Source organism: Anneissia japonica, unplaced genomic scaffold (assembly GCF_011630105.1).
Source record: "Anneissia japonica isolate Jap-2015-1 unplaced genomic scaffold, ASM1163010v1 scaffold288121_len269371_cov247, whole genome shotgun sequence".
Taxonomy (NCBI): Eukaryota; Metazoa; Echinodermata; class Crinoidea; order Comatulida; family Comatulidae; genus Anneissia; species Anneissia japonica.
In genome coordinates, this window is record NW_022752873.1 from 144,090 (window position 1) to 167,545 (window position 23,456).

At 34.6% G+C, this 23,456-nt stretch overlaps 3 protein-coding genes across 3 annotated transcripts in view; 2 read left to right on the forward strand and 1 right to left on the reverse strand.

Annotated features, from left to right (window-relative positions):
- LOC117122367 (enolase 4-like) overlaps window positions 1–2,718 on the forward strand; it is an 8,494-nt gene extending 5,776 nt beyond the window's left edge. The window contains exons 7-10 of the mRNA XM_033267918.1: window positions 705–860; window positions 978–1,170; window positions 1,441–1,508; window positions 1,770–2,718. Coding sequence (XP_033123809.1) covers window positions 705–860; window positions 978–1,170; window positions 1,441–1,508; window positions 1,770–1,979 — 627 coding nt within the window. The 3' untranslated portion in view covers window positions 1,980–2,718. The remainder of the gene's footprint in view (window positions 1–704; window positions 861–977; window positions 1,171–1,440; window positions 1,509–1,769) is intronic.
- Window positions 2,719–5,366: 2,648 nt separating this feature from the next.
- LOC117122375 (kelch-like protein 24) lies at window positions 5,367–8,122 on the forward strand. The gene has a single exon (XM_033267926.1). The coding sequence runs from the start codon at window positions 5,651–5,653 to the stop codon at window positions 7,859–7,861; it is 2,211 nt and encodes a 736-aa protein (XP_033123817.1). The 5' UTR covers window positions 5,367–5,650; the 3' UTR covers window positions 7,862–8,122.
- An 892-nt stretch (window positions 8,123–9,014) lies between these two features.
- LOC117122394 lies at window positions 9,015–23,169 on the reverse strand. The gene is made up of 4 exons (XM_033267944.1): window positions 22,249–23,169; window positions 12,278–12,489; window positions 11,764–11,886; window positions 9,015–10,886 (listed from the first exon to the last, which is right to left on the reverse strand). Exons 1-4 carry the CDS (start codon window positions 22,533–22,535, stop codon window positions 10,327–10,329), a joined length of 1,182 nt encoding a protein of 393 aa, XP_033123835.1. The 5' UTR covers window positions 22,536–23,169; the 3' UTR covers window positions 9,015–10,326.
- Window positions 23,170–23,456: the final 287 nt, after the last annotated feature.

Genomic DNA, 23,456 nt, shown 5'->3' on the forward strand with positions numbered 1-23,456 from the left:
GTTTACGAGAGGTCAAACAATAGCCTGAGGGTGCCAAGTAGGCTTCGCAAGGTCGCGAACCGGCCAAATTTGGCCGGTTCGTCAAGTAGCCTCTTTGCCAGATGGTAATGTAATTACACGCAATCCGATGGCGTTTATACTACACACATAACTTTGGCGGGCTGAGAATGCGGATATTGGTGTGTTGTATAAACGGGTCCTTAGTCTGATGTTTTGTGGGTTTCCTTGGTGTATTTCACACCAAAGAAATCCAGTCTATTTAATCCAGTTCATGGACACCTTTTTGATACCTAATCCTAATTTCTATAAACATCATAACTTAAATGATCAAAAAAATGTAACATAATTTATTTAATGAATATACAACATTAAAAGTTTTGTGTACTCAAGGGACAATTTGCTTCTTTATTTTTTTCGATGTCTCTTAACTTTTGAATGTCTTTTTTAAATTTGGGTCTTTTATAATTTTTTACAGTGATTCTTAATATCTTTTTAACATTGACTATTTTAATGTACTGTGTTGTATATATTTTGTGTTTTACTTAATATTTTAATATTTGTTAAATAGTACTTGGCAATGTGTATATTCAAACACAAAATTCCCATTTTAATATGCATGCAAGTTAATAAATGAATCTCAAATCTTGTCCCTGTTACTTTACATTGGTTGAATAAATGTCTTTGAGTTAAGGATTTAACTTTTTTTCATACAATCTTATCATTCTTGTGTTAAGGAAAAAGGCAAATATGAGATTTTGTCTGGCATGATGAAGACAGCTGATGACATGATTGAAATTTACTCTGACTTGATCACTCGTTATTCACTGATTGTTGGTGTCATTGACCCTCTGAGGAAACAGGTAATCTGCCTTACAACACATATTGGTAGTGGAGTATATCATGCTGGTTTGTTTAAAATTTAACATATCCTAGTTTTTAAAAATATCAAATAAAATTGCAAATATTTCCTTCAACAGGATGCTGATGCATGGCAGAAACTAATAGAGAGAATTAGTGAGAAATGCTTTTTGATTGGTGATCATGTCTACCCATGTGCCGAGAGGCTTGTCAAGGAAGGATTTGGAGGATTGCCACCTAGTGCTACTGTTCTCAAACTCCAACAACAAACCACCATCACTGATGTTATAAACACTACAAAATATTTAAAAGGTTTGGTAATGAAATTCTAATTTCTTAATGTGTTATTGAATGAAATAGAAATGGAGTTTTTGTCCATTGAAGCCATGATTAAAGGAATAATAATATCTTATGTTAGATCAAATCATTATGACTGAGTTTAGTCAGGGATCAAGAATACAAACAGTAAAACTTTGGTAATTGTATATATAATTCACTCAGAATTGTTGATACATTTGAGTAAAAGATACGATGAAGCAAATTTTGTATAATTATTTATTGCCGATTGATTTATTGTTACAGATAGTCAGACAGAATACGTTTTATCGACTGTACAAGGTGACACTGAAGATGACTTCATAGCTGACTTGGTAAGAGTATTCTATAAATACTTAGTCAAGCTTTACTATTGATTTTGCCTTTTGTATTTTTATTATTTGTTTCAGTCACACAGCAGATCTTTAGCTCAAAAATATTACAATAAGGACAAGAAAAATAAAATTATCATTATTATTATTAGTAGTAGTTGTAACTATGCAGTAATTTATATGCTGATTATATAATTAGTTATAGTATTAGTGTTTGATTATTATTATACTTTATATTAATTTCTTTCCTATATTTGTTAAAAGGCTGTGGGAATCGGAGCAAAGTTTGTCAAGTTTGGTGGCCTGTCAAGAGGAGAACGAATTGCCAAGTACAACAGACTGCTTCAGATAGAAAATCAGTTGTCATCGAAGAACCTATCAATGCCTTATGATGCCCTCAATATCCCCAACATCCTCCCACCTCCCCCAGAAGAGGATGAGACCAACACACAAGAGCCTGTTGCAGTATCATAAGCAGCAGAAAGATCTTTATAATGTGATCGACATTAGTGCGCCTCAGAACGAACAATATGGCATAGCAAGGCTTGTGTGCACTGTGGTGTCGCTTACTCTGCCCCTCCAAGAATTCCATAAATAAATTGGCTCATGTTGAAGTATTAGCATGCATCAGGCTGTTACAAACATAAAGAGCTAGTGCATTTGACAGATATGTGGATACAGTATTAACATTAACATTTACATGTATTAGCATGCATCAGGCTGTTACAAACATAAAGAGCTAGTGCATTTGACAGATATGTGGATACAGTATTAACATTATCATTTACATGTATTAGCATGCATCAGGCTGTTACAAACATAAAGAGCTAGTGCATTTGACAGATATGTGGATACAGTATTAACAACCGCCAATAATGGTTACAAAAAATGGAAATTTTATTAAAATATTTAATTTTTATTGTGCCCTCTGCATCTTATAAAAATTAAGTTTGCAAAACAAGGTAGAGTATAAAAAAAAGTCTTGTCCTATAATATAGAGTCAAATATACTTTTTTTATATTTACAGATTTGCTTCTTTTCATTAATTCCTAAGAACACCCCTTTAAAGATGACATCATAATCTTTGAATACTAATTTTCATTTTTTTTTGCCCAACAAATGTATAAAATATTATGATGTAAATACTGTACTATGTTGTATGAAATTTTTCAAAAGGAAGAATTGTAAAATAGACTGTTGGTTTACAGTAAAATGTTTCAACTAGTTTATTTGTGTTCTACTCTGAAACACTCCACACCACACTCACCAAACAAACACAAGTTCTGCAGATGACATCCACTATTTATAATAGTGTAACAAAACATTTCATTACTTCTTTAACTTTCAATTTTCTGACTTATAATGCCTCTTTCACTCGTTGATATTGTTTGTTTGTTTTGTTTTATTGCTTTTCCACGCAATACAAAATAACCACTAAAATAAAACAATTGTTAAACCTGAGTACATAAATGATAGTTACAAAATTGTGTGGAAGGCGACAAAAATAAGTCATGGCTGCATAAAGATCAGAACAATGTAAAAAGTTTGGGAAAAATTAATCATATGTAGGCCTAGGCCTATATCAATCTAAAGAAGCAAAATTATTTATAAAGTTAAAAGAAACCGATAAATAGTAATAGACATTTCCACTAATTAATAAACCTTTCCGCAAATCCCCTCCTTTTGGATGTAGCAACTAAAGTTCATGTTTGTGACTCTGTTCTGATTGGTGTTGGAAAGGAATGCTGTAGCTTCCCATCAGTGCATTAAGCATTCAACCTCATTGATTTATGTACGCACCCACCCACCGCCGATCAATCAGTCTACGCCCCTATCACCACTCACATAGGGCCCATCAACCCGAAGGAAAAAGTTCTCGCTTGAATTTCACAGTAAAATGATTGAATATAGTATTTGTTTTTGTTTGAGTTCACGTTCGTCGTTTTATCGCGCGAGGGATAGCGGATATCAGGAAAAACAATTACAAAATACCATCACCTACAAAATCAATTTAAAAAACCCCTACAAAATTAAAATACTGTATAACTTAGAATTACTCATTTAACAAAACTACAAAGTTTCAAGTCTTTCAATGAGATTTCAAATAATGATTGACAGACCTGTTACTATAATGCAGATTTGTTGCCAGAAATGTATGGTTTATGCGAAGACGCATAGACACACTGAGTTGACGAGAAAATGATTTTTCGATAAAAAAAACTAATACTTTCAAGTTGTGTTAAATGAATTACAAATGTTTTGATAGTACTCTATATCATTATTCAACATGAAACTATTGATAACTCACGTAGCTATTACACAAGTAAACTGACGCACATGCCACACTTTGTTTTCATGATCTGAAGAGATTATGCCACCCTTAAATTTTGTCATAACAATTCATTATTATATAAAATGGGTTTAAGTTCAATATGAAGTATAACAGCTTCTACTTTCTCGTCATCCAACTTCGGAGGCACCGCTGATGCACAGTGAAGATATTAGCAAAGCTGCAGTTCTGTGAAGAATTCTGATTGGTCAGAAATAAGTTTCGAATCCGGTCGGGAAAAATCGCTGCACCAGGACGGACTGACTTGAATAGAGTACTACACCACTAAAAAGCGGAATAGAAGTTCGATTTCTTAAACGGAAGGGACCAGCACATGAACGTGAATAGATGTGAAATGCAGTAAAATGGCCGAAACGATCATAACAGATGTATCATAATATACAGAGATGCATACCATGCATCTGACATTTTCTGATTTATAGGACGATGTATTGCGAAAGTGCCTCTCGTTAATATATCACTTCAATGCCTTATGTTTGCAGTGCAAATAACCAATCTTCCGGGCCTATATTTTGTTTGTGGTGTTGTATTTTTCACTTAAAATCGTACAAGCAAAAATTAACGATTATTGTATTTTTGTATTTAGGTGTTAATATTTTTGTATTTTAAGTGTTTGCTGTATTGTAATTTAATTATTAATTGATTGATATGCTATATTTTATATACATTTTATATTTTTGTATTTAAGTGTGCCCCAGAACATCAGACATGTTCCGTAAGGGTCGCCCACTCAAAATATGGTTATAAATAAATAAATATCCCTTGGCAAAAGGCGTGGTATACATCCCTGTATTATTATATTTTTAGGTAAACATCAAAAATAAATAAAAGTTAAAATAGAAATGATTCAAGTACAAAACTAACACAGGTAATAATAAAGTAGGCCTAAGGAAAGTTAATCAATCCCATCAAACCTTTTATATTCTATACTGATATGGGACTGATATAGAGTTACAAATACAAATACTGCAACGAATAAACATTATTGCAATTTCAAATATTTTAATTGAAGTTGAACACAAAATTGATTAAGTTAAGGAAGATAAAATTAACTGAAGGGTATATTTTAAACATTTTAAGCCATACTGCCACCTCAACAACTTAGGAAAAAATCAAAAATTAAAATAAAATGTTGGTTGCTCATTAAAAAAAACCCCACTTAATTACGTTATATCGCTTTTTGATACGTCATAGATAAAAAATAAACTCACAGTGATTTACAGACACTTTTACAATTTGCGCTCTGATGTTGTAAAACTAATGACGTAATATACAAATTCAGCATGTCATTTAAAATTATCGACTTTATACAGTATAATATTTGGCAGTAGGCCTATAGAATAATAATAATTTTGTCATAGCGTTCTTTTAGGCCTGTAGCCAACAAATTGGTGGCGCTACGCTACATAACATCAGCCGCTGCCAACATTCCGCAAATAGCAACGCGTTGAATGAACCAAAATCCAGTAGGCCTACGCAATGAATTAATATATAAATGAAGGTACTAAGTCGTAAACACAATTTCAGATTCGGGACTTCTGCCAAAGCAGTAACGTTTTTAATTTTCTTGATAAACAATCGAACGCAATACCTTACTATCTGTCTGTGCGCTTATTTGAGAACATCTAGCTGCTAGAGCTTAATTTTCTCCGAAGGATAAACGCAGATGAGGATACTAAATGACAAAGAAGAATAGAAATCAGTATCAAGATACACTCTGACTATAATATATTTATGTACTTGGATTCTATAAGCATACAGGTCTGTGCTAAAATGTAACCACTGGGAATTGAAGATGTCTCATACTTATCATCCTCAACATGCCCGTAGTCTTTTACTACGATTGAGAACATTTTGGGAATCACATGATTTCACTGATGTTACATTGGATATCTGCGGACGGATCGTAAATGGTCACAAGGATATCATATCAGCGGGTAGTCCGCTTATTCGACAGCATCTGCAAACGGCCGAAGTTGAGAGAAATAGTAGCCTACATTTAGGCGAGACTGAGGAACTGGATAGAAACTCCTGGCAGACAGGGAAATTTAAAGTCCAATTTGGAGATTTGATTTATATTGACTTGGTTAATTATATCTACACCCTTGATCTGACGATTATTGAACAAAACTATATGTCATTATGTAAATTGTGCTATTCTTCCGTGCCAGCTCTGGTGGGAAAGGGTGTCGAGGACTCGTGTAACGAATACTCATTAAGGAAACAAACCGATTTAGATGGATTGGCAAACTTTACCGATGTTGCCTCAGATTCATCAAAAGAACCCTACTTGATAGAGGTCAAACACTACGATAACACATTCCCTCTCAGTTTACTCAAAGAACTGAACGATCAGAGAGCAAATGAACTTTTTACAGATGTAATTATCCAAGTTGCGGGTGAAAACTTCCGTTGCCACCGTGTTATTCTTTCAGCTTGCAGTACCTTCTTTCGCGCTATGTTTTCTTCGAGCATGAGGGAATCAGGCGATAAGATCATTCGTCTTCACCAAATTGACTTGGAACATTTCCGCAACATTATCGAGTTCACGTACACGGGTAAATTACACATTGGTCTACATAACGCCCAGGAGCTCATCACCCTCGCGAGCTTTCTTCACTACATCCCAGTTATCGACGTTTGCTCAGAGTTTTTCAAGAAGCACATTGACAGAGAGAATTGCATTAGTTTTATGAATTTTGCTCAGTTTATCGGTTGCTACCAAATTTATAACGATACATTGAGATACGTCCATAAACATTTTCTTGATGTTTTCGAAAGCCAAGATTTCCTTGAAGTAAATGCATCGTCTCTTATTCGTATAATTGAGGATGACCATCTTAATATCAAAGACGAAGAGGTTGTCTTTGAAGCAGCGACAAAGTGGTTTGAAGCCAACGAAAGTGAACGAAATCGGTTTGGGGAAATCCTTAGCAAAGTCCGACTACCTTTGTTAGACAGAAGATATTTTTCTACATCTGTTGAACAGAATCCCCTGTTTGTTGATCATGAGGAATGCGTCAGGGTTATCAAGGATGCTAAAATGCTCCGAGATGCGCCTGAGAAGGTGAACATTGACGACCGGCTTCGATTGCGTTTCTCCATGACAACAGAAGTCATGATAATAATCGGAGGGTTTGATCGTGATCAGCAGTGGACACACGACGTCTGGTGTTGTAATCTTATTGATAACACATGGGACAGCTTGTCACCGTTTCCAGGTCGAAACCAACGGTTCGCTTGCGTTGCAATGGACAATGATGTCTATGTCATCGGTGGGCAGGTAGACTACCATGCGAATCTTTCAGAGACACTTGCTGATGTGTGGAAGTATGAATCGTGTACTGATACATGGAAGCAGATAGCTAGTCTGAATAAACCTCGACATAATCACGGTGCCGCTGTTTTAAACGGAAAGATATATGTAGTTGGTGGACGGAGTGGCTGGACTAGGAAGTCAAACGATGTTGAGCGTTTCGACCCGGCGTTGAATATTTGGACATACGTCAGTCGCATCAAAGGTAGCTTCCTTGAACGACCAGTGGTTACAACTGTCCAGGGAAAGCTTTTCGTAAACGGCTACTTTTTCCGGGATCCTGACATCATCCACTGCTATGACTCCGAGGATGATACATGGTCCGCTCTTTTTAACTTTGAACGTGTGCATGGGGAAGGAATCGAGACGGCCGTAGTCATTAACGACTTGATATTCTACCTCGTATCACGTGGTGATGAAAATGAATTGATTATTTTCAATCCGTTCACATCAGAGCGGATACGAGGATCTCCGGTTCCTGACGGACGGTATCTGTATTCTTATGGTACTACAGTGGTTAGAGGGAAACTCATTGTGTCGGGAGGGAGCAAACTCGAGAGTGCTGTCAATGTATCTGATATTAAGTGTTACGACCCACATCTGAATATTTGGAGTATGGCGGGATATATGCCACAACCCCTCACTGAGCATGGCTGTGTCTGTATCGAGAAATACATCCCAACGAAGTGAATTTTGAAAGGCGTTTTAAGGATGTGAATTTGATAGTAAATGATACAGTAGGCCTATTTGGATTTTGAACAAACTATCACCTATTTCGTCTGTTAATGTCTAGATGCTTTCTACTGTGTTTATGTTTGCCTCAGCCTTTCGAAACATTATACAGTACACTTGTCGGAATGTTACTTTTCATGTGCCTATCACCAAACATTCAAACTAAAGTAATATGAATTTTTTAATTGACAATAGTCATTGTAATAGCTTCAGTGCTGGGGTCTGGATTTGTCCGACGAGGATCCGTCTCAGAGGAGACATCGGACGAGACGGCCGACTTCCCCGACGATAGCATGGGCAGGGCCAGTGCAGCCCAGAACCCCTCAAAACTTTCTTCATGTGTGCGGTGTACACGAAATTGTGACAATATATTATACGGTATCTATAGTCAAAAGTTCTACTGTTGCTTTAATTACTGTGCAATAAAATAGGCCGGTACGGCTTATCACATTATCATTTTTATTTGAGAATGTTTCTTTTCAAAATAATGTTTATTCATCTAAATGTTGTAATGAAATAATTTAAAAAAATGAAGTTAACAATTAAAATATGTAACTCATTTATTTCGTTCTTTTTCATATAACAAACCTATGTAAACAAAATACGGTAGCATCATAGCATTTATCATTCAATAGTCCCATTCATTAGTACTACCATTTCAATTTTCTTAAATATTCATTAGCAGGCATTTTGTCTACACATAAATACCCAAAGCAAGATTTATCAGAGTATCCAATAAAGTTGTTTGGTAAAATGCGGTAAGGCTGCTCATGACTGACGCTGAGCGTTTTGAACTGCGGTGATGGACCTTTCCTTTCATTCGACCTTATTTCTACATCTCCTGTATACTACTAATTTTAAAGTACATTTCTATGCATAGTACTATTTTTTTTATAGGAATAGAAATGACAATTGAATGAGTTACCCGACTAAAACTTAGCGTTTTTAGATAATACCACCGTCAATATAGTATTTACCATTTTATACAGTACTATTTGATAGGAATAGAACTCAACATTGAATGAGTTTGCCAGAGTGCAGCTTGGAGTTGTTAGATAATACTGTATATATACTGTCTCTTATACACATCTAGATGTGTATAAGAGACAGCATCAAATAGTTGTTAGATAATCACCGTCAATATAGTATTTACCATTTACATACAGTACTATTTGATAGAAATAGAAATTACTATATTATTTAACTTAGAGTCGTTAAATAATGCCACCGTCAATATAGTATTTACCATTTATATATACAGTAATATTTGATAGAAATGACCATTGAATAAGTTGTCGGAATGAGAGTTGTTAGATAATACCACTGTCAATACATAGTATTGTTTAGCATTTCAGCGAATAAAGCCGATCAACATACTACCGGTACTTTAATCCATAGAGCAAAGAAGTTTTGCTCAATGTTTAATCTAACATTCTGGTAAAACTCTATCAAACAAAGACAAAGAGGTAACAATTTCGTTCATAAATAACTTATAAAAAAACTACAAAATATTAATATAAACTATAACATATTTTTAAAATCCTCAACAGGTCTCTACTATCAATGTGAAGTCCTAAAATATTAGACCAAAAACACAAATGCAACTTTAACTTTTTGTTTACTATAAATAGGGCCTACTATGTACATGTGAGTGAAGATTTTCGCAACAACAGTCACATCTCACTCATCCAATCACAAATAAGCTTCGGGACACCAATCCCATCGCATGTAGCAAATCCAGGGACGAGTCCCTGGTTCAACGAAGAAAATTTGTCCATATATGGTCAAATTTAAGCCTCTTTATGTCAATACAATTTGAGTACGAATCACACTTCATGTGTTCGATCTCGGTACAAATATAAGTTATTATATATTATGTTACATGGACCTTAATAACGTTAACTTTCTACTTATAACCTCTGAATTCAATATGAAACAATTTAAAGGGCAAAACAACTACAAATATTGGTGAGAAACTATAATGCACCCGAATGATGTCGTTCGATATTCTAGTTTCATCTTCTTGATGACGAGCAGCCTCTATTGGGTGTCGACTAACAAAAAGTTACAAGTTGGCTCCTTTTTAGAATGTACATAAGCCTTTTGTGAACGAGCAGATATAATTTCTGGGCCGTATTACCTATGGTATGTCGACATCCAGAGCTGTCCGCCCTATGATGACTCTCCGTCCTATGATGACTACGGTAAGTATCGTCAACGAAACACCATGCATTACAATAGTAATCAAGCTACGTTAATGAATGATAACATTACTTCTAGATATTTGACAGTGACAATGCATCGACACTTCTCAATGAAAATTAACTACATTTAGTGACACTTTAGTCACGTGAGTTGTATATTAAATTTTAAGGCACATTTAACAAGGTGAGACGCATTCACAGAATGTTTAGTGGTTTTCACTATTTGCTGCACAAGAAATGACAATTAAACGACATGCTAGGTACGGACATTTTAATATCTCTGAAACCTGTAGATTTGAGAAGTTCCATGAGCTTCTGTCTGCCGTACATATTTCCAAATCCTTGGCCATTTTCGAAGGCTAGAGATACGGTCATACAATGCATCATACTGTTGGTATAGAAGGTGGATGCAAACGGCATATTGATGTTCTGCGCAATATCTGAGTGCGCATTGACTTCCATGATCGTCATGCGTCCGTTGTTGCTAAGGTTTTTGTACACAAGGTCAAGCACGTCTTTAGGTTGAGCCATGTCGTGTATCGAGTCCCACCCCAACACGTAGCCGAACTTGCCAGTCCATTTTTCGGGCATTTCCATAGCATCCATCGTTACAAATGTTACATTGGTTAACTTCTTCTCCTTCACTACATTCTTTGCTGTGTCGATGGCGTCTGTGCTTATATCAATCCCGATGAATGTACTGTTCGGAAAACGTTCACCAAGAAGAATGGACGCACCCCCACTTCCGCAACCAAGGTCGAGAACGTCTATTCCATTCTCTGTTAAAAAAAATATATTTGACTGAATAAAGAAGCTTATTGGCCTAATGAAAAACATGACTTTGATGAGGACGATTATTATTATTATTATTATTATTATTGAATAATAATAATAATAATAATAATACAGTAATAGTTTGCAATAACAATAGTAATAACAAAGACTAAAACAATGTTGTCGTTCATGACAGGACCTGAAGTAGGCGTTCAAAAAAGGAGTCAAGGACTGGAACTATCGATACAAACATTAGGGCCTACACATGCTTCTACCCGCCTTTCCCTCGTATATTTCAACTTATCAGCAATAATTATGTGCAGAATTTCTAAAGCATTTTCTTTATTCATCTACTAATATTAAGGGTGTACTAATATTAAGGGTGTACTAATATTAAGGGTGTACCGTAAGGAACTGTATCTCACTATAGCTGAAAAGGGGAAAAAAGAAATGGAAAAAAGAGTAAAAGGTAAGTAAGGAAATACGACTAAGGAAATAAATATTTAACAATTATTTAAAAAAAGAATTAAATAAAATTCTGTATTTTAATATTATTTATTTGTTAACATTATATAAAATTATCTTTTATTGTTGTTATTCATTATTGTTACTCATTATTTTTGTTAGGTGAAACTTTTAATAATTTTTACCACACCATGCTGTAAAGCGCATAGAGGTATTTTACATTATGCGCTATATAAATTATTATTATTATTATTATTAGGCCTATACCAATTGTGACAATAACACGTTATTGTATCCGTATCGTGATTTAAAAACACGAAAGTGACTCTGTGAAAGCATATCTAAACACAATTTTGTAATCGTGGCTGGTCTTTGCTGTGTTCGTAATTGATTTTAAAAATAAGAAGGACCGTATACCTAGCATTTCTTGTACTTCTGGTATCGATGGAATGAACTGGGAAATTAAATGTCGGTTCCACCAAGCGCTTGAGCACGCGTTCATAAATTTCTGAAACCCACAGTAATGCTCGTACGGAACACCTTCATTAAATTGAAAAAAAAAACAAAAAAACAATCATTCTGTTATTCATTTCATATGATTTAGCAATAATTACATTAAGAACTCCTTAACGTTAACATTCAAGGGTGTATACCGACCAAAATATTCTCAGGTTATTTGGAGCTGTGATTGTTACTTGTAAGAGGGTCTATTTTCTCAAAATATCAACGATCATAATCAATCAACCGACCGACCGATCGATCGATCGATCGATCGATCAATCAATCAATCAATCAATCAATCAATCAATCAGTCAATCTAACTATCGTTTAGGGAATGCCGGATATTTAGGGTGTGCCGGTTTTCTTAATGTTCAGTTCGTGAAAACAGCCAGTTTTTAACATGAATATTGAATCAATCGCGTTTACTCACCTCGTGGTCCATCTTTCTTGAAACATTTGAGAACTTTATCGAAAACTTTACATTGCATCGGAAGTGCTGCTGCCAGAAGTGTCATTTCTTCCCCGAATCCACCGGTTCGAAGGAATGCCGCGCGGTGTGGCGGCAGTGAAAACCGGGTAGAGGTCTCGTCTACCTCTACGATTTGACCCGTTACCATTGCTCCGAGCCATTCACGAATATATCTGGAAATAACAGAGAGATAGAGAAAAAAATTCAGCGATATGTCTAGAGAAATCCAGCGGCCTATGTCAGAAAAAAATAGTCGTTCAGATATACAGTTCTCGAGCCCTTCAGTTAAAGACCCTCCAATTAAAGACCATCCACAATTAAATATCCCATTTCTGAGGCCACGATTGAATGTTTATCATCATTCATTAGTTGTTCCCGCCAAATAAAGATTCCTTCTATTAGTGACCAAAGACTGGTCCAATGAAAATTTTCCCTCCATTTACATTAAATATCACTATAAAATATATAGTGATGTTAATGCGTTTTTTTCTATAATAAATTGTGCTACATGACTTACACATAGAAATATTAGCAAAGGCACTGTTTTGTGTACGTGTTCTGTGTATCGAATAACGAATAAGTTGATGTTTGGCTAAATTTTATTAAAGATAAATAACAGCATGCAGTAGCTATACATTTATTGTATTATTTTTGAATTTCCATCTAAATAGAGAAACTCTAAAGACCACTTAGTGCCCAGGAGGCCCAAGTCTTCTGCAGATTCGCGGAAGGGAGTCTGGAAATAAATGGACTTGAAGACCTCCCCGCGAGCAAGCACGATTTTCCTGAAATAAACCAAATTCATGATATTCATGTTTTTACGAGTTTTTAGTGCTGTATTATCAATAAGTGTTAGTGGAGTTGAAGTTTATGGTTTTCTCATCAAAATGATATTTCGAAGAACGAGTGCATGACTTAGTGTCTGGCTACCGAGAAACGGTGTACTAATCAATAACAGCATACAGTAACTCTACATCCATTCTAACAACACTTGGCATAAAACAATCTAACATTTACTATATCATTCTTAATTTTACAAGGATACAAGGATACTTTATAATAATAATAATAATAATAACAATAACAATAATAATAATAATAATAACAATAATAATAATAATTATTATTATTTTTCTAATCTTCCACTAAACACAGGTATTTAAAAACCACTTTTAGTGCCGGAGCTTAACAAGAGGAAATTCAAATTAGAGACCAAAATCTACTACAAGAACCACTGAAATCCCGGTTCCGAAAATGGTGTTTAATTGAGACAACTGTAAGGGCATACAGTAGTTATTGTATTCTACTTGCATCATTACTCTCGCCAGCTTGAAGAAGACAAGCTATCACCAATTATCTCATTTGTAGACGATTTATGTACAGTATTTTATTCATGTGTTTGAATTGCCCTTTAAGAAATCAACAGGCCCTTACCTAAATTATGGCGTACCAATGTGGGACATTTGGTTACTTTCAGTGTTAAACCGGTATACGGTGTTGAATGTGTCACAAATTTATTCAAGTTCAGGAGTAAATTGAGGAAACTGTACTCATGGTTAAAATAGGAAATTATTGTTGACATATGGAAATGAGAGAAATCGTTTTCTACTAAAAAAAAAATGACTTCTAGCCCACGACTTTGTACGAGAGTATTAACTTCCCTAAACAAATCCAGTATGGCGGTTGTCTATGGAGTATACAAATCATAGAAAAGAAATGTATATTCCTGCTGATTGGCTGAGTGGGGCATTATGGGTGTCTATCAAGGAAATATACCGTACATTTAAACATATTTCTGACACTATTCAAATCTTGTGTGAAAAAGGAACCCTCATAATGCATTTCAAACAATTCAACTGGGTCGTATTTGTGTGTGTTATTTTTAATTTGCTTTTTTTACCTTTTTGAGTAGAAGCCAACAAATAACCAAACGTAATTCTTTTTTCCGGCGGGTATTTTGGGTGGTTCTAAGATATTAATCTAGATTACAATACAATCACTTGTATCGCTGATATTGCCTTTCTATTGAGTTGTTGTGTGTGTTAATCCGTCTAGAAACCTGTACAATAATATCCATTGGCAATGTGATACCGTAGATGTTTAAAGTGGCATTTTTACAAGTTCACGCGTCGCTTAAAGTGTGGCGTACATGTAGAACTCCATTCTAACTGGCTAGCTAAGTGCGCCGCGCGATGTAAATGAAGTTACGTGAAACCACAACCAATCAAAGACACGTGACTCAGGATGTTTACCTTTCAACAAATAGGCCTATATGAATGTGTGCTTGAAATGTATTGTGACGTCAAATGAGAATGGTACTTTAAGCCGAGATAGGCCAATTGAAAACCAGAATCTGATAATTTAAATCTCGCAAAATGTATTATTGTCCTGCCTGCCGGATGTGTATTTTTCTCTCGAACAGCTTAATAGACATCCAATTTGTAAGGTATTTGTGGCCTTAAACTTGACATAAATTCTTAAGAACCTGAAATTCTAGAGAAAACAAATTTTTAATACTTGTTTAAAACTGTTTGTTGTTGCCTCTGGCTATAGGCCTAAATGATTTAACCGATAACCACGACTCGTTAGACTGTATAAGGTGATTTTTATCTAACTAAAAATATAATCACTCATTAAAAATACTTCTATAAATAGGACACAATATGATAAAGATTAAATGTCAACAAGTTGCTCTTGTGCTACGAACTACATATTTGGGTTAGGCCTAGGCCTATACTAAGTTTTTTTTTTTTGCGTGGCTGTTTTCGTGCTTGTCACAACTTATGTATTAAATGCCTACAAATATTATTGGCATAATGAAAATCAAGCACATGTCCGTGTAGCATTTATAGACCTCGTTTTAACATTGAGCATCTTTTGATGATTTATTTGTGATATTAATAAGCGTGAGGCCTAAGTCGTATTGGCAGAAAGCCAGCTTCCGCCAATTTCACATCAATTAATCTAAATGGAATGTACTAATTATACGTCAATATTTATTTTGTAATGATGCAACTTATTGTATTTACAGGTGTGCTATTCGGACAGATGTGATGATGAAAGTTATTTTGTTTCTGGCAAACACGCATTGTGAAACTTACGAAATATTAAACAACCTCTAATTTCAAATTCTTACAATTGTTTGATTCCAAATGAAAATAGTTTAAGACTGATAATTAGCAAATGAGGTGTATTAAATAAGCGTAACAATTTCAAATCAAAATTGTTAGATTCAGGAGTTCAGAATTGCCTATAGCTACACGAACAATTACAACCACCACACCATCTATGTTGACTGCTGATTGGTCAAATATAGTTTGGTTTGAATTTCCACTTGGATAGGTCATATGCGCTTGGTATACGAGATGCTGTGAGAGTTCTGAGTGTCTGTTGTGTTATTAGGTAATGGTGATGAAATAAGAGTACAATTGTATTTGTAGATGATTCATTACGTTTGTATTATTTTTAATTTTAAATTTATCTGATTCACGTAAATATGTGAGGCGTGATCGATTATAAATTGTACGGACTTGGTTAATGCGTTCGATGATCATGATGACGTTGATGGTGGTAACAATTGGTAATGATTGTATCAATCTATATGGTGATGATTATATAACAACCACTACTTCTACTATTACTACCGCTCCTGCTGGTACTACTACTACTACTATCTACTACTACAAAAACTATTTGTGGCAGTAGTACCAGCGTAGCTCAGTCGGCTAAACAGTGTGTAAAATAAATTAATAACAAGGACAATGTAATACAATAATGTAAGAAATAACAGCAACTAGATAATAAAAATTATAATAAATAACAATAGTTGAAGATACTACTACTACTACTACTACTAATAATAATAATAATGAAATAATAATAATAATAATAATAATAATAATAATAATAATAATAATAATAATAATAATAGTTAAGTTGTGTGATGAGATCACAATAAGCCATTAAGGTTCTAAGTCTGTGTCTCCAATTAACTAACTTAAAGCTAAGTGACATTGATTAAGAAAGAATGCTTAAAATAAATTCATCAATAAAGTTAAATTAATTACAAGTTGAGTGTAATATTTATAATATAAGTAATGATAATAATAAAATAATTGTATTCGTGTTTATAATAAAAGTAATACTAATAATAATAATATTAATAATTAATAACAGTGATACTAATAACAAAAAATAATTGCCCTAACATTAATAATAATATGACTAAAAACATCAGGAATAATAATAATAATAATAATAATAATAGTAATAATAATAATAATAATAATAATAATAATAATAATAATAATAATAATAAAGCGTCAAAAGACAACAATAAAAATTTGCACAAATTACGTTGTGTGAGGACACATTAAGCCATTAATATTTTAAGATTGTGCCTCCAATTGACAACAAAGAAAATGATATTAATAGAGACATTAAACTTCAATGCATTCAAACAGGCAAAGTAGAAAAGAAGGGAATTTAAATAGAAAAACAAAATAAAAATTGATTTAAAAAATTATTTAAATTAAATGAATGGAAAACTTCATGTGAACAATACATAAATAAAAATAGTAATAATAATAAACGATAAACGATATGTGCAACAATGTACAGTATTAAATAATACATAAATAATAAAGAGACAAAAGGGAGCGATCTTATTACTACAACATGTAATTTTGTATTAGAATGTTCTTATATACATTTTTAAAAGAGATTATCTTAGCAGCTTCTTTAAGATCGTACACTCTTCGGAAAAGATTAGGGGATTGCCTTCCGATGTACTGCCCAGTCAGCACCAAAAGAACCCACGGAAATTATTACCGACATTTTTATATTTCTGTTTTTTACAATGCTTACATTTTTACTCGATCAGATTCTCGCCAATTGCTGTGGAAGTCAATTGTGAAGTTGCCGAGTAGGTAATATCTGTCGTTGTACAGCTAAGCATCACTGATAACGTCAATTTTAGATATAAAAATCATGAAATGCATTTCCTTTTAACATTTCCAACCTGTCAAACGTGAGAACAAGCAGCTTGCATATTTGGATTTCAACTATTATTACGGAAATTTGACGTCACCTTCGCCGAGAAGGGTGATAGAAAACACGCAATACGCTTTTTCACGGGTGTGTGCACGTGGATCCACTTTACGCGTGCATATATTCAATAAAGGTAAGACGTGATGAAGATATGCGATCCAATCACACAGAGATAAATTCGAACAAGTACGGCTGATCAAATTAATTTAATAGCAATTATTATTATTAATTAATTATTAGTAATACTCGGTGAGCTCATTCGATTTTAGTCAAACATCACATCAAAGTCATTTAAAGATACATGGATAAAACGATGATTGGCCATAGCCCACCGCACACCACGAGCAACGACTGTAGGAATGGTGCCATATAAATGGAATTATTGAATGATTGATTGAAATTATTGCCAATAGCGAATATAAGATAAGGCCTAATGTATAAGTATAAACGGTTGATCTAATCATCACATGTACAAGTCTAATACTTAATACGTGCATCATCATTCCTGATGATGACATAATTAATGTCGAAATATTGAATCCCGACACGATGGCGCATTTCGATACCTGGAGTATGTATTAGGCTATACTATCGTACGTGTATGTGTTACATAGCATCGTCATTAGTCGGTACATTTCAACAGACAAGCTTTCTACTATTTCAGTAAACCTATTTTTATGAATATCTAATCACCCGAACCACTAACATTCCTCATAAAAACTATTGTTAGCCTAGAAATACATTCCTATGGAGATCTGGTCGGATTTATCCCCTGTACATTCTGCCCCGATTAGCTTGAAACGGTGCCAATACCAGTTTACGATTACCCAAGAGCACTCGAGCAAACGTAAACAAACAAACCAATGAATTTCTATTTTGTAACTTGCATGTAGTGAATTTCAGTTTTGTTACAAATTTCAATTTCCATACCGAATGACAATCATTGGAATTCAGCGACAGGAAGTCCATGATCACGTGGAAAATACCAACACTGTCGACATAAAATAGGCCATAGAGAAAATAGAACACTGATTAAGATAACAAGAGTTACAAATTCTAGAGAAATTCAATATTAGAATATTGCTTACCCTGTAATTTATTATCTTTGACTTAAAAATTACAGCGAGAAACAAAAATTCCATACCAATCAACGTAGATGTTACTTTAAAAAAATACCGTTTATTACGGTAATTTTTTTGCAAAATCTATTATACCGGTATTGGCTGGTAATCAATTCGTAAAATGTAGTAAAACGTCTGTAAAAAATAGTTTTAATTTGTGTTTATTGAAAGTTGAACCATTCAAATGAGCAATTAATTTCTTTATTTATTTTTGAGGTTTATCCAATTTGCAGATCGCAGACGGTAAAAACTTGTCCTTGAAGTGCTAACAATCTACTGTGGTACTTTTCAATGTGCACCGAATTATTATGCAAGGTATCCTGTCCTGCTTATTGGTAGTCAACACCCCAGCATAAAAGTCACACGAGTGTAAGTTTTCTCTCACTCCATTGGAATAGGATGTGCATATGTTACTTTTTAATACTATAATTGTTTTCTATAAGTTAAGCCGAAAACAATCACCTGCTATTCCTTTTGACCGAATGATATAGGTTGGGTCCATTTTGGGTTGGGACACTGTCATTGTATGTGGGCTTGGTCGGTTGAGTTATGTATTGATTTATGAAATGATGGTAGCCCCCTAAAGAAATTGCATGGCAGGATTGTGGGAACCCCTGTATTTTTCTTGGGTGGCGTTGCTTATTTGCCTAGCATGGCAGGGGAGTTCCCTAGTTTTATTACAGTACCATAACATTGCTGCCATTTGCTGTCTCAATCAAAAGGGAGAAGAACCCCTGGTTATTGCTGGCTCATTTGGCACACCTTGTTTTCTTAATTATTCCTCCATGGTTTTACAAAGGGCGAGTTAGCGCCAAGGTGATAAAGCATTGAACTCGAGACCTGCCACCATTTTGCACTTCATCAAATGGACGGGAAGTTAAGCCGTTGGTTTTTTTGTATTTTATGATCACGTGTACACGAAGGATATATACTTTTCTTTGATATTATATATATATATATACTGTCTCTTATACACATCTAGATGTGTATAAGAGACAGATACTACTACTACTACTACTACTACTACTACTACTACTACTACTATATAGGCCCTATATGTATAAAGTGCCTATTAAAGCAAACAGAAACTGGCTTGTCACCGGCGCTGGAAGATGTTAGAAAGAAGTTGAACATTAAATTATTTCCATTGAAGTGTACAGTAGGGGAGACCTTGATTTATTTTGGGACAGAATTGTTCCCCTTTCAGTGCAATGCGTTAATGAGTAGGACGAAAATATGTAATGTCCTACAGTATAACTTATTTCCAACCGCAAACTTCCGTTATGTTGCTTGTATTTTATGTGTAAGAATTCTTATGGTTTAAAAGGCAAACTTACATTATTTGTACCGATAAACAGGACAATAATAAGGGTTTATCGAACGTTTCATAATTTTACAAAAATAAATCTGAATTGTTAAAATGAAATTCCCTATTTATGATACCGGATGACCGCTTAGAAGATAAAAGCAGCCTTTGTCATTAAAGCGGCCATATGCGACGACCCATTGTATTTTTGGCACGCAATAAAAAAAATATATCATCCTTTAATGTTTTTTATGAGCTTTGATTACATGTGATGCAGGCATTAGCCTAATTTTCACATAGAGGGCTATCCTCGCTAACTGACAGGCTGATAATAATGTAGTGCACTAATGTATATTGACAAATAGTGGGAGAACCCCTTTAAGCCTCGTAAATAGGTGGCTGTCTACAATAGTTGCTTAAGACACGATTAGTTAAAGGCTTACTGCACTCAATTGAACCCACTCCCACGTGAGATTTATGCTTGTTTATGTTCGTTTTCGCCGCATTTTAGTTGTAGTGAATTATAATAAGACAACCTAGAATACTTGATAGGTCTATGTGGCGTCCTTAAGGTGATTTAGACAGGGACGGGAATGGAAGTCAAACTTTTAAGGTGGGTCACTATTGAAAATGGGTAACGAAGACAACTGGGATTCAGATTTAGCTGCATTTTAGAATCACCAGAAAAGAAAAGAGTATTTTGAGTTGTTTATCTTTATGTGCAACAAGTACCGTAATAATACAAAATACTCTGCAGGAAAACCTAAAATCAAACAACTCAGGATGCAGAGGAATGCAATTCGGGAAGCAATATTCGGAGTGGCCCTCGAATCACCCTCCCTGTTTCAGCTCACTTCCCTGTTCGTTTATGCAGTTGACTTTAAAAAAAATAATACAATATATTGTGTTGTTGTATAGGCCTATATTGTACTAGGCCTATTTGATTAAATAATGCATCGAAAAAAGGAAAGTTATACAGTTCACCCTCCAATCCGAGACCACATTTGGGACCTGAAAATTTGGGGTGGTCTCGGGTTTGGTCTCCATTTAGAGGGTTAGATTTGTGTTAAAAGATTGAAGATTGTCATTTTCGTTCTTTGAAAATGTGGTCTCGAATTAGAGGAGTCTCGAATTGGAGGGTGCACTACAGTCATTTAGCAGACCTTTTAGAATGCATTGACGATCATTTACACCTTGCACCACCTGATGGAGGATGATGCCTGAAAACGCAAGTGTTATTTACACTAAAACCTTATTGCAACAGTACACATCAAATTCTTGAACCATTTCTAATTTCGAGACCCTTAATTCGAGACCGTTTTACCAAATAGCAATCTTTAATCTTTTAACACAACGCTAACCCTCTAATTTAGAGACCGAACCCCGAAACCCAACTTTTTAGGTCCGAAAGGTGGGCTTGAATTGGAAGGCAATCTGTACTATTTATATCATCGTCTTTTTCAATATAGCCTATATATACAACCCTCCATTTCGAGACCACCTTTGGACCTCAAAACTAAAAATGATCTGGGGGTTCGGTATTGCGCTTTAGCTTTGTGTCGAAAAGTTGAATAAGAGGTCTTAAATTGGAGGTCGAATTGTAGTCATTACTGCACATGTTCCAGAGACAAACGTCAATGGCAAGGCTGACAATTCATAAAAATTATATTTTTTTAACAAATAGGCCTATGTATTGTCCTACTACAGAAATGCCAAATTGAATTTCATTTTTCTCGACTTTATATCAGCATATGACATAGGGCCTAGGTCGATGCCTTCGTCAATTTAATACATTTGACGGCAAATTTACTTTATCAATGTAATTGCTAAGGTTTCTTTCTTTAATGTAATATCGATGTATTACAATGTTACAAAAAACTTACAAAATGCCACTTTCGGTGCAAATGTCTAGACATTGGCTGGGGTTTATGCTTCTCATAGCTAATGATAATATGTATAAACATCCATCCATGGATTTTGCCGTAAACTGTGGCCCAGACCTAAATAAACCTAATAATTGATATAGGTAGGCATAGGTCTGCCAGGGTATGCGATACCTTCTCGTTAACTCAGTGTAATTATAATCAATTCCATTTGACATTATTATAGTAGGACCTAGACCTATTTTTGAAATACGAAATACGAAGAACTTTATTGAAATCTCAAATCAAATTTAACAAGAGTAGCTTGAATTTGTACCGTAGATTGCCTACGTCGATTCACTGGATTTTAAAACTTACCGTATGGCTACATGTTAGACCTATGTTATTTTTTTGCCCTAGGCCTTCATCTAAACTTTTATGGTGGGCCTAGCCATAGGCCTATGCCAAATGGTTTTACCTGATAAAAAAAAGTGTTTACAAATTTTCGTTTAGGTTAGGTCTATGTCTAGTTCTATTATTATTAATATTATTATGCATATTGCATCCAATTTAAAAATTGTTAGGTAATCTTACCTTTCTTTCAGGCCCGTTACTTCAGCGATTTCTGTTGAAGTTTTAGGTTCCGTGAAGTTAGCAAGGGCATCAAACAGCCCTGTTTCTCTGCCCATTGCGATAGAAATTAACAAGAAACCAGAGTTAACCGTCTGACCCATTCGAAAACCAAATGTTTGAATGTTTTCTTTTTGCAGGATAGAAGGAGTTGGTCCAGAATTAGGATTTGGAATTGAAGGCACCGATGATAACTCGTTTTCCGCAACAGGCGGGCCATTGTCCATCGGTGGCACAGAAGCATGAGCCATGTTTAGTTTAAAAAGTTTTACTCGTCGCGATATGCCTTAGCCTAGGTAGAGAAACATAAAGTCAAACCACGTTTGTTGTATAGCCTAGCGGAGTCAAATATAATTGAACTGAGGAGTCTACCGAATTGCATGGTATTTATGAACTTGAGCTAACTTCAGTTTTCCGGTCGATTGGCGTTGAAACTTCCAAATTACTTGCCTGAGTTCAGTAACACTAAAACTTGATACACGTTTTAAACCACATCTATAATACAATTAATGATTGGTTAGATCATTTGATCACGTGTTATTATAATTGATGACGTTGCAGACTTCCGTATTTGCTTTATTAGTGTTCACTGAAGTTATGTCATCTCAATTCTTTGTTGGATCTTTAAACTAGGCCGATTTTATCGTAACTTTCCCCTGTAGCGAACGTTATATAAAGTGTTTATTAACGTGTGAAAAGTTTGAGACTTCCGCTGTCGGTGATTCAATTTCGACGAATGATGGTTGAAGAGTGGTAACATTCTCAAAGTCGTTGACCTTGGGCTGTTAGGCCTACCGTTAAGTTTTGCGAAGTGCTGATAGGATCATTTTTATCCAATGAATATAAAAGAATGAATATTAATGATAAATTGAACTATGACTGTTGAACAATATATTAACTTAAAAGGCGTAATACTATATTGATATCAATTGAAAATTCTAACCAGGAAATATTAAGTAGATTCTTTCATTGGCTGCTGATAGGCAACTTTAGGAAAGCCTACAAATAGTAATATAAAAATATATTATATTTATACCTCCATGGTTAAAGTACACGTTTTTGTTTAAATTAGAAATATTTTTAAAAAGACAATATTTATTTTTTCAGGGCTTTTTTTTTTTTTAGAATAGAGGATGCAGATGACGTAAAGCTACGTACACAGTAAGCCGGGA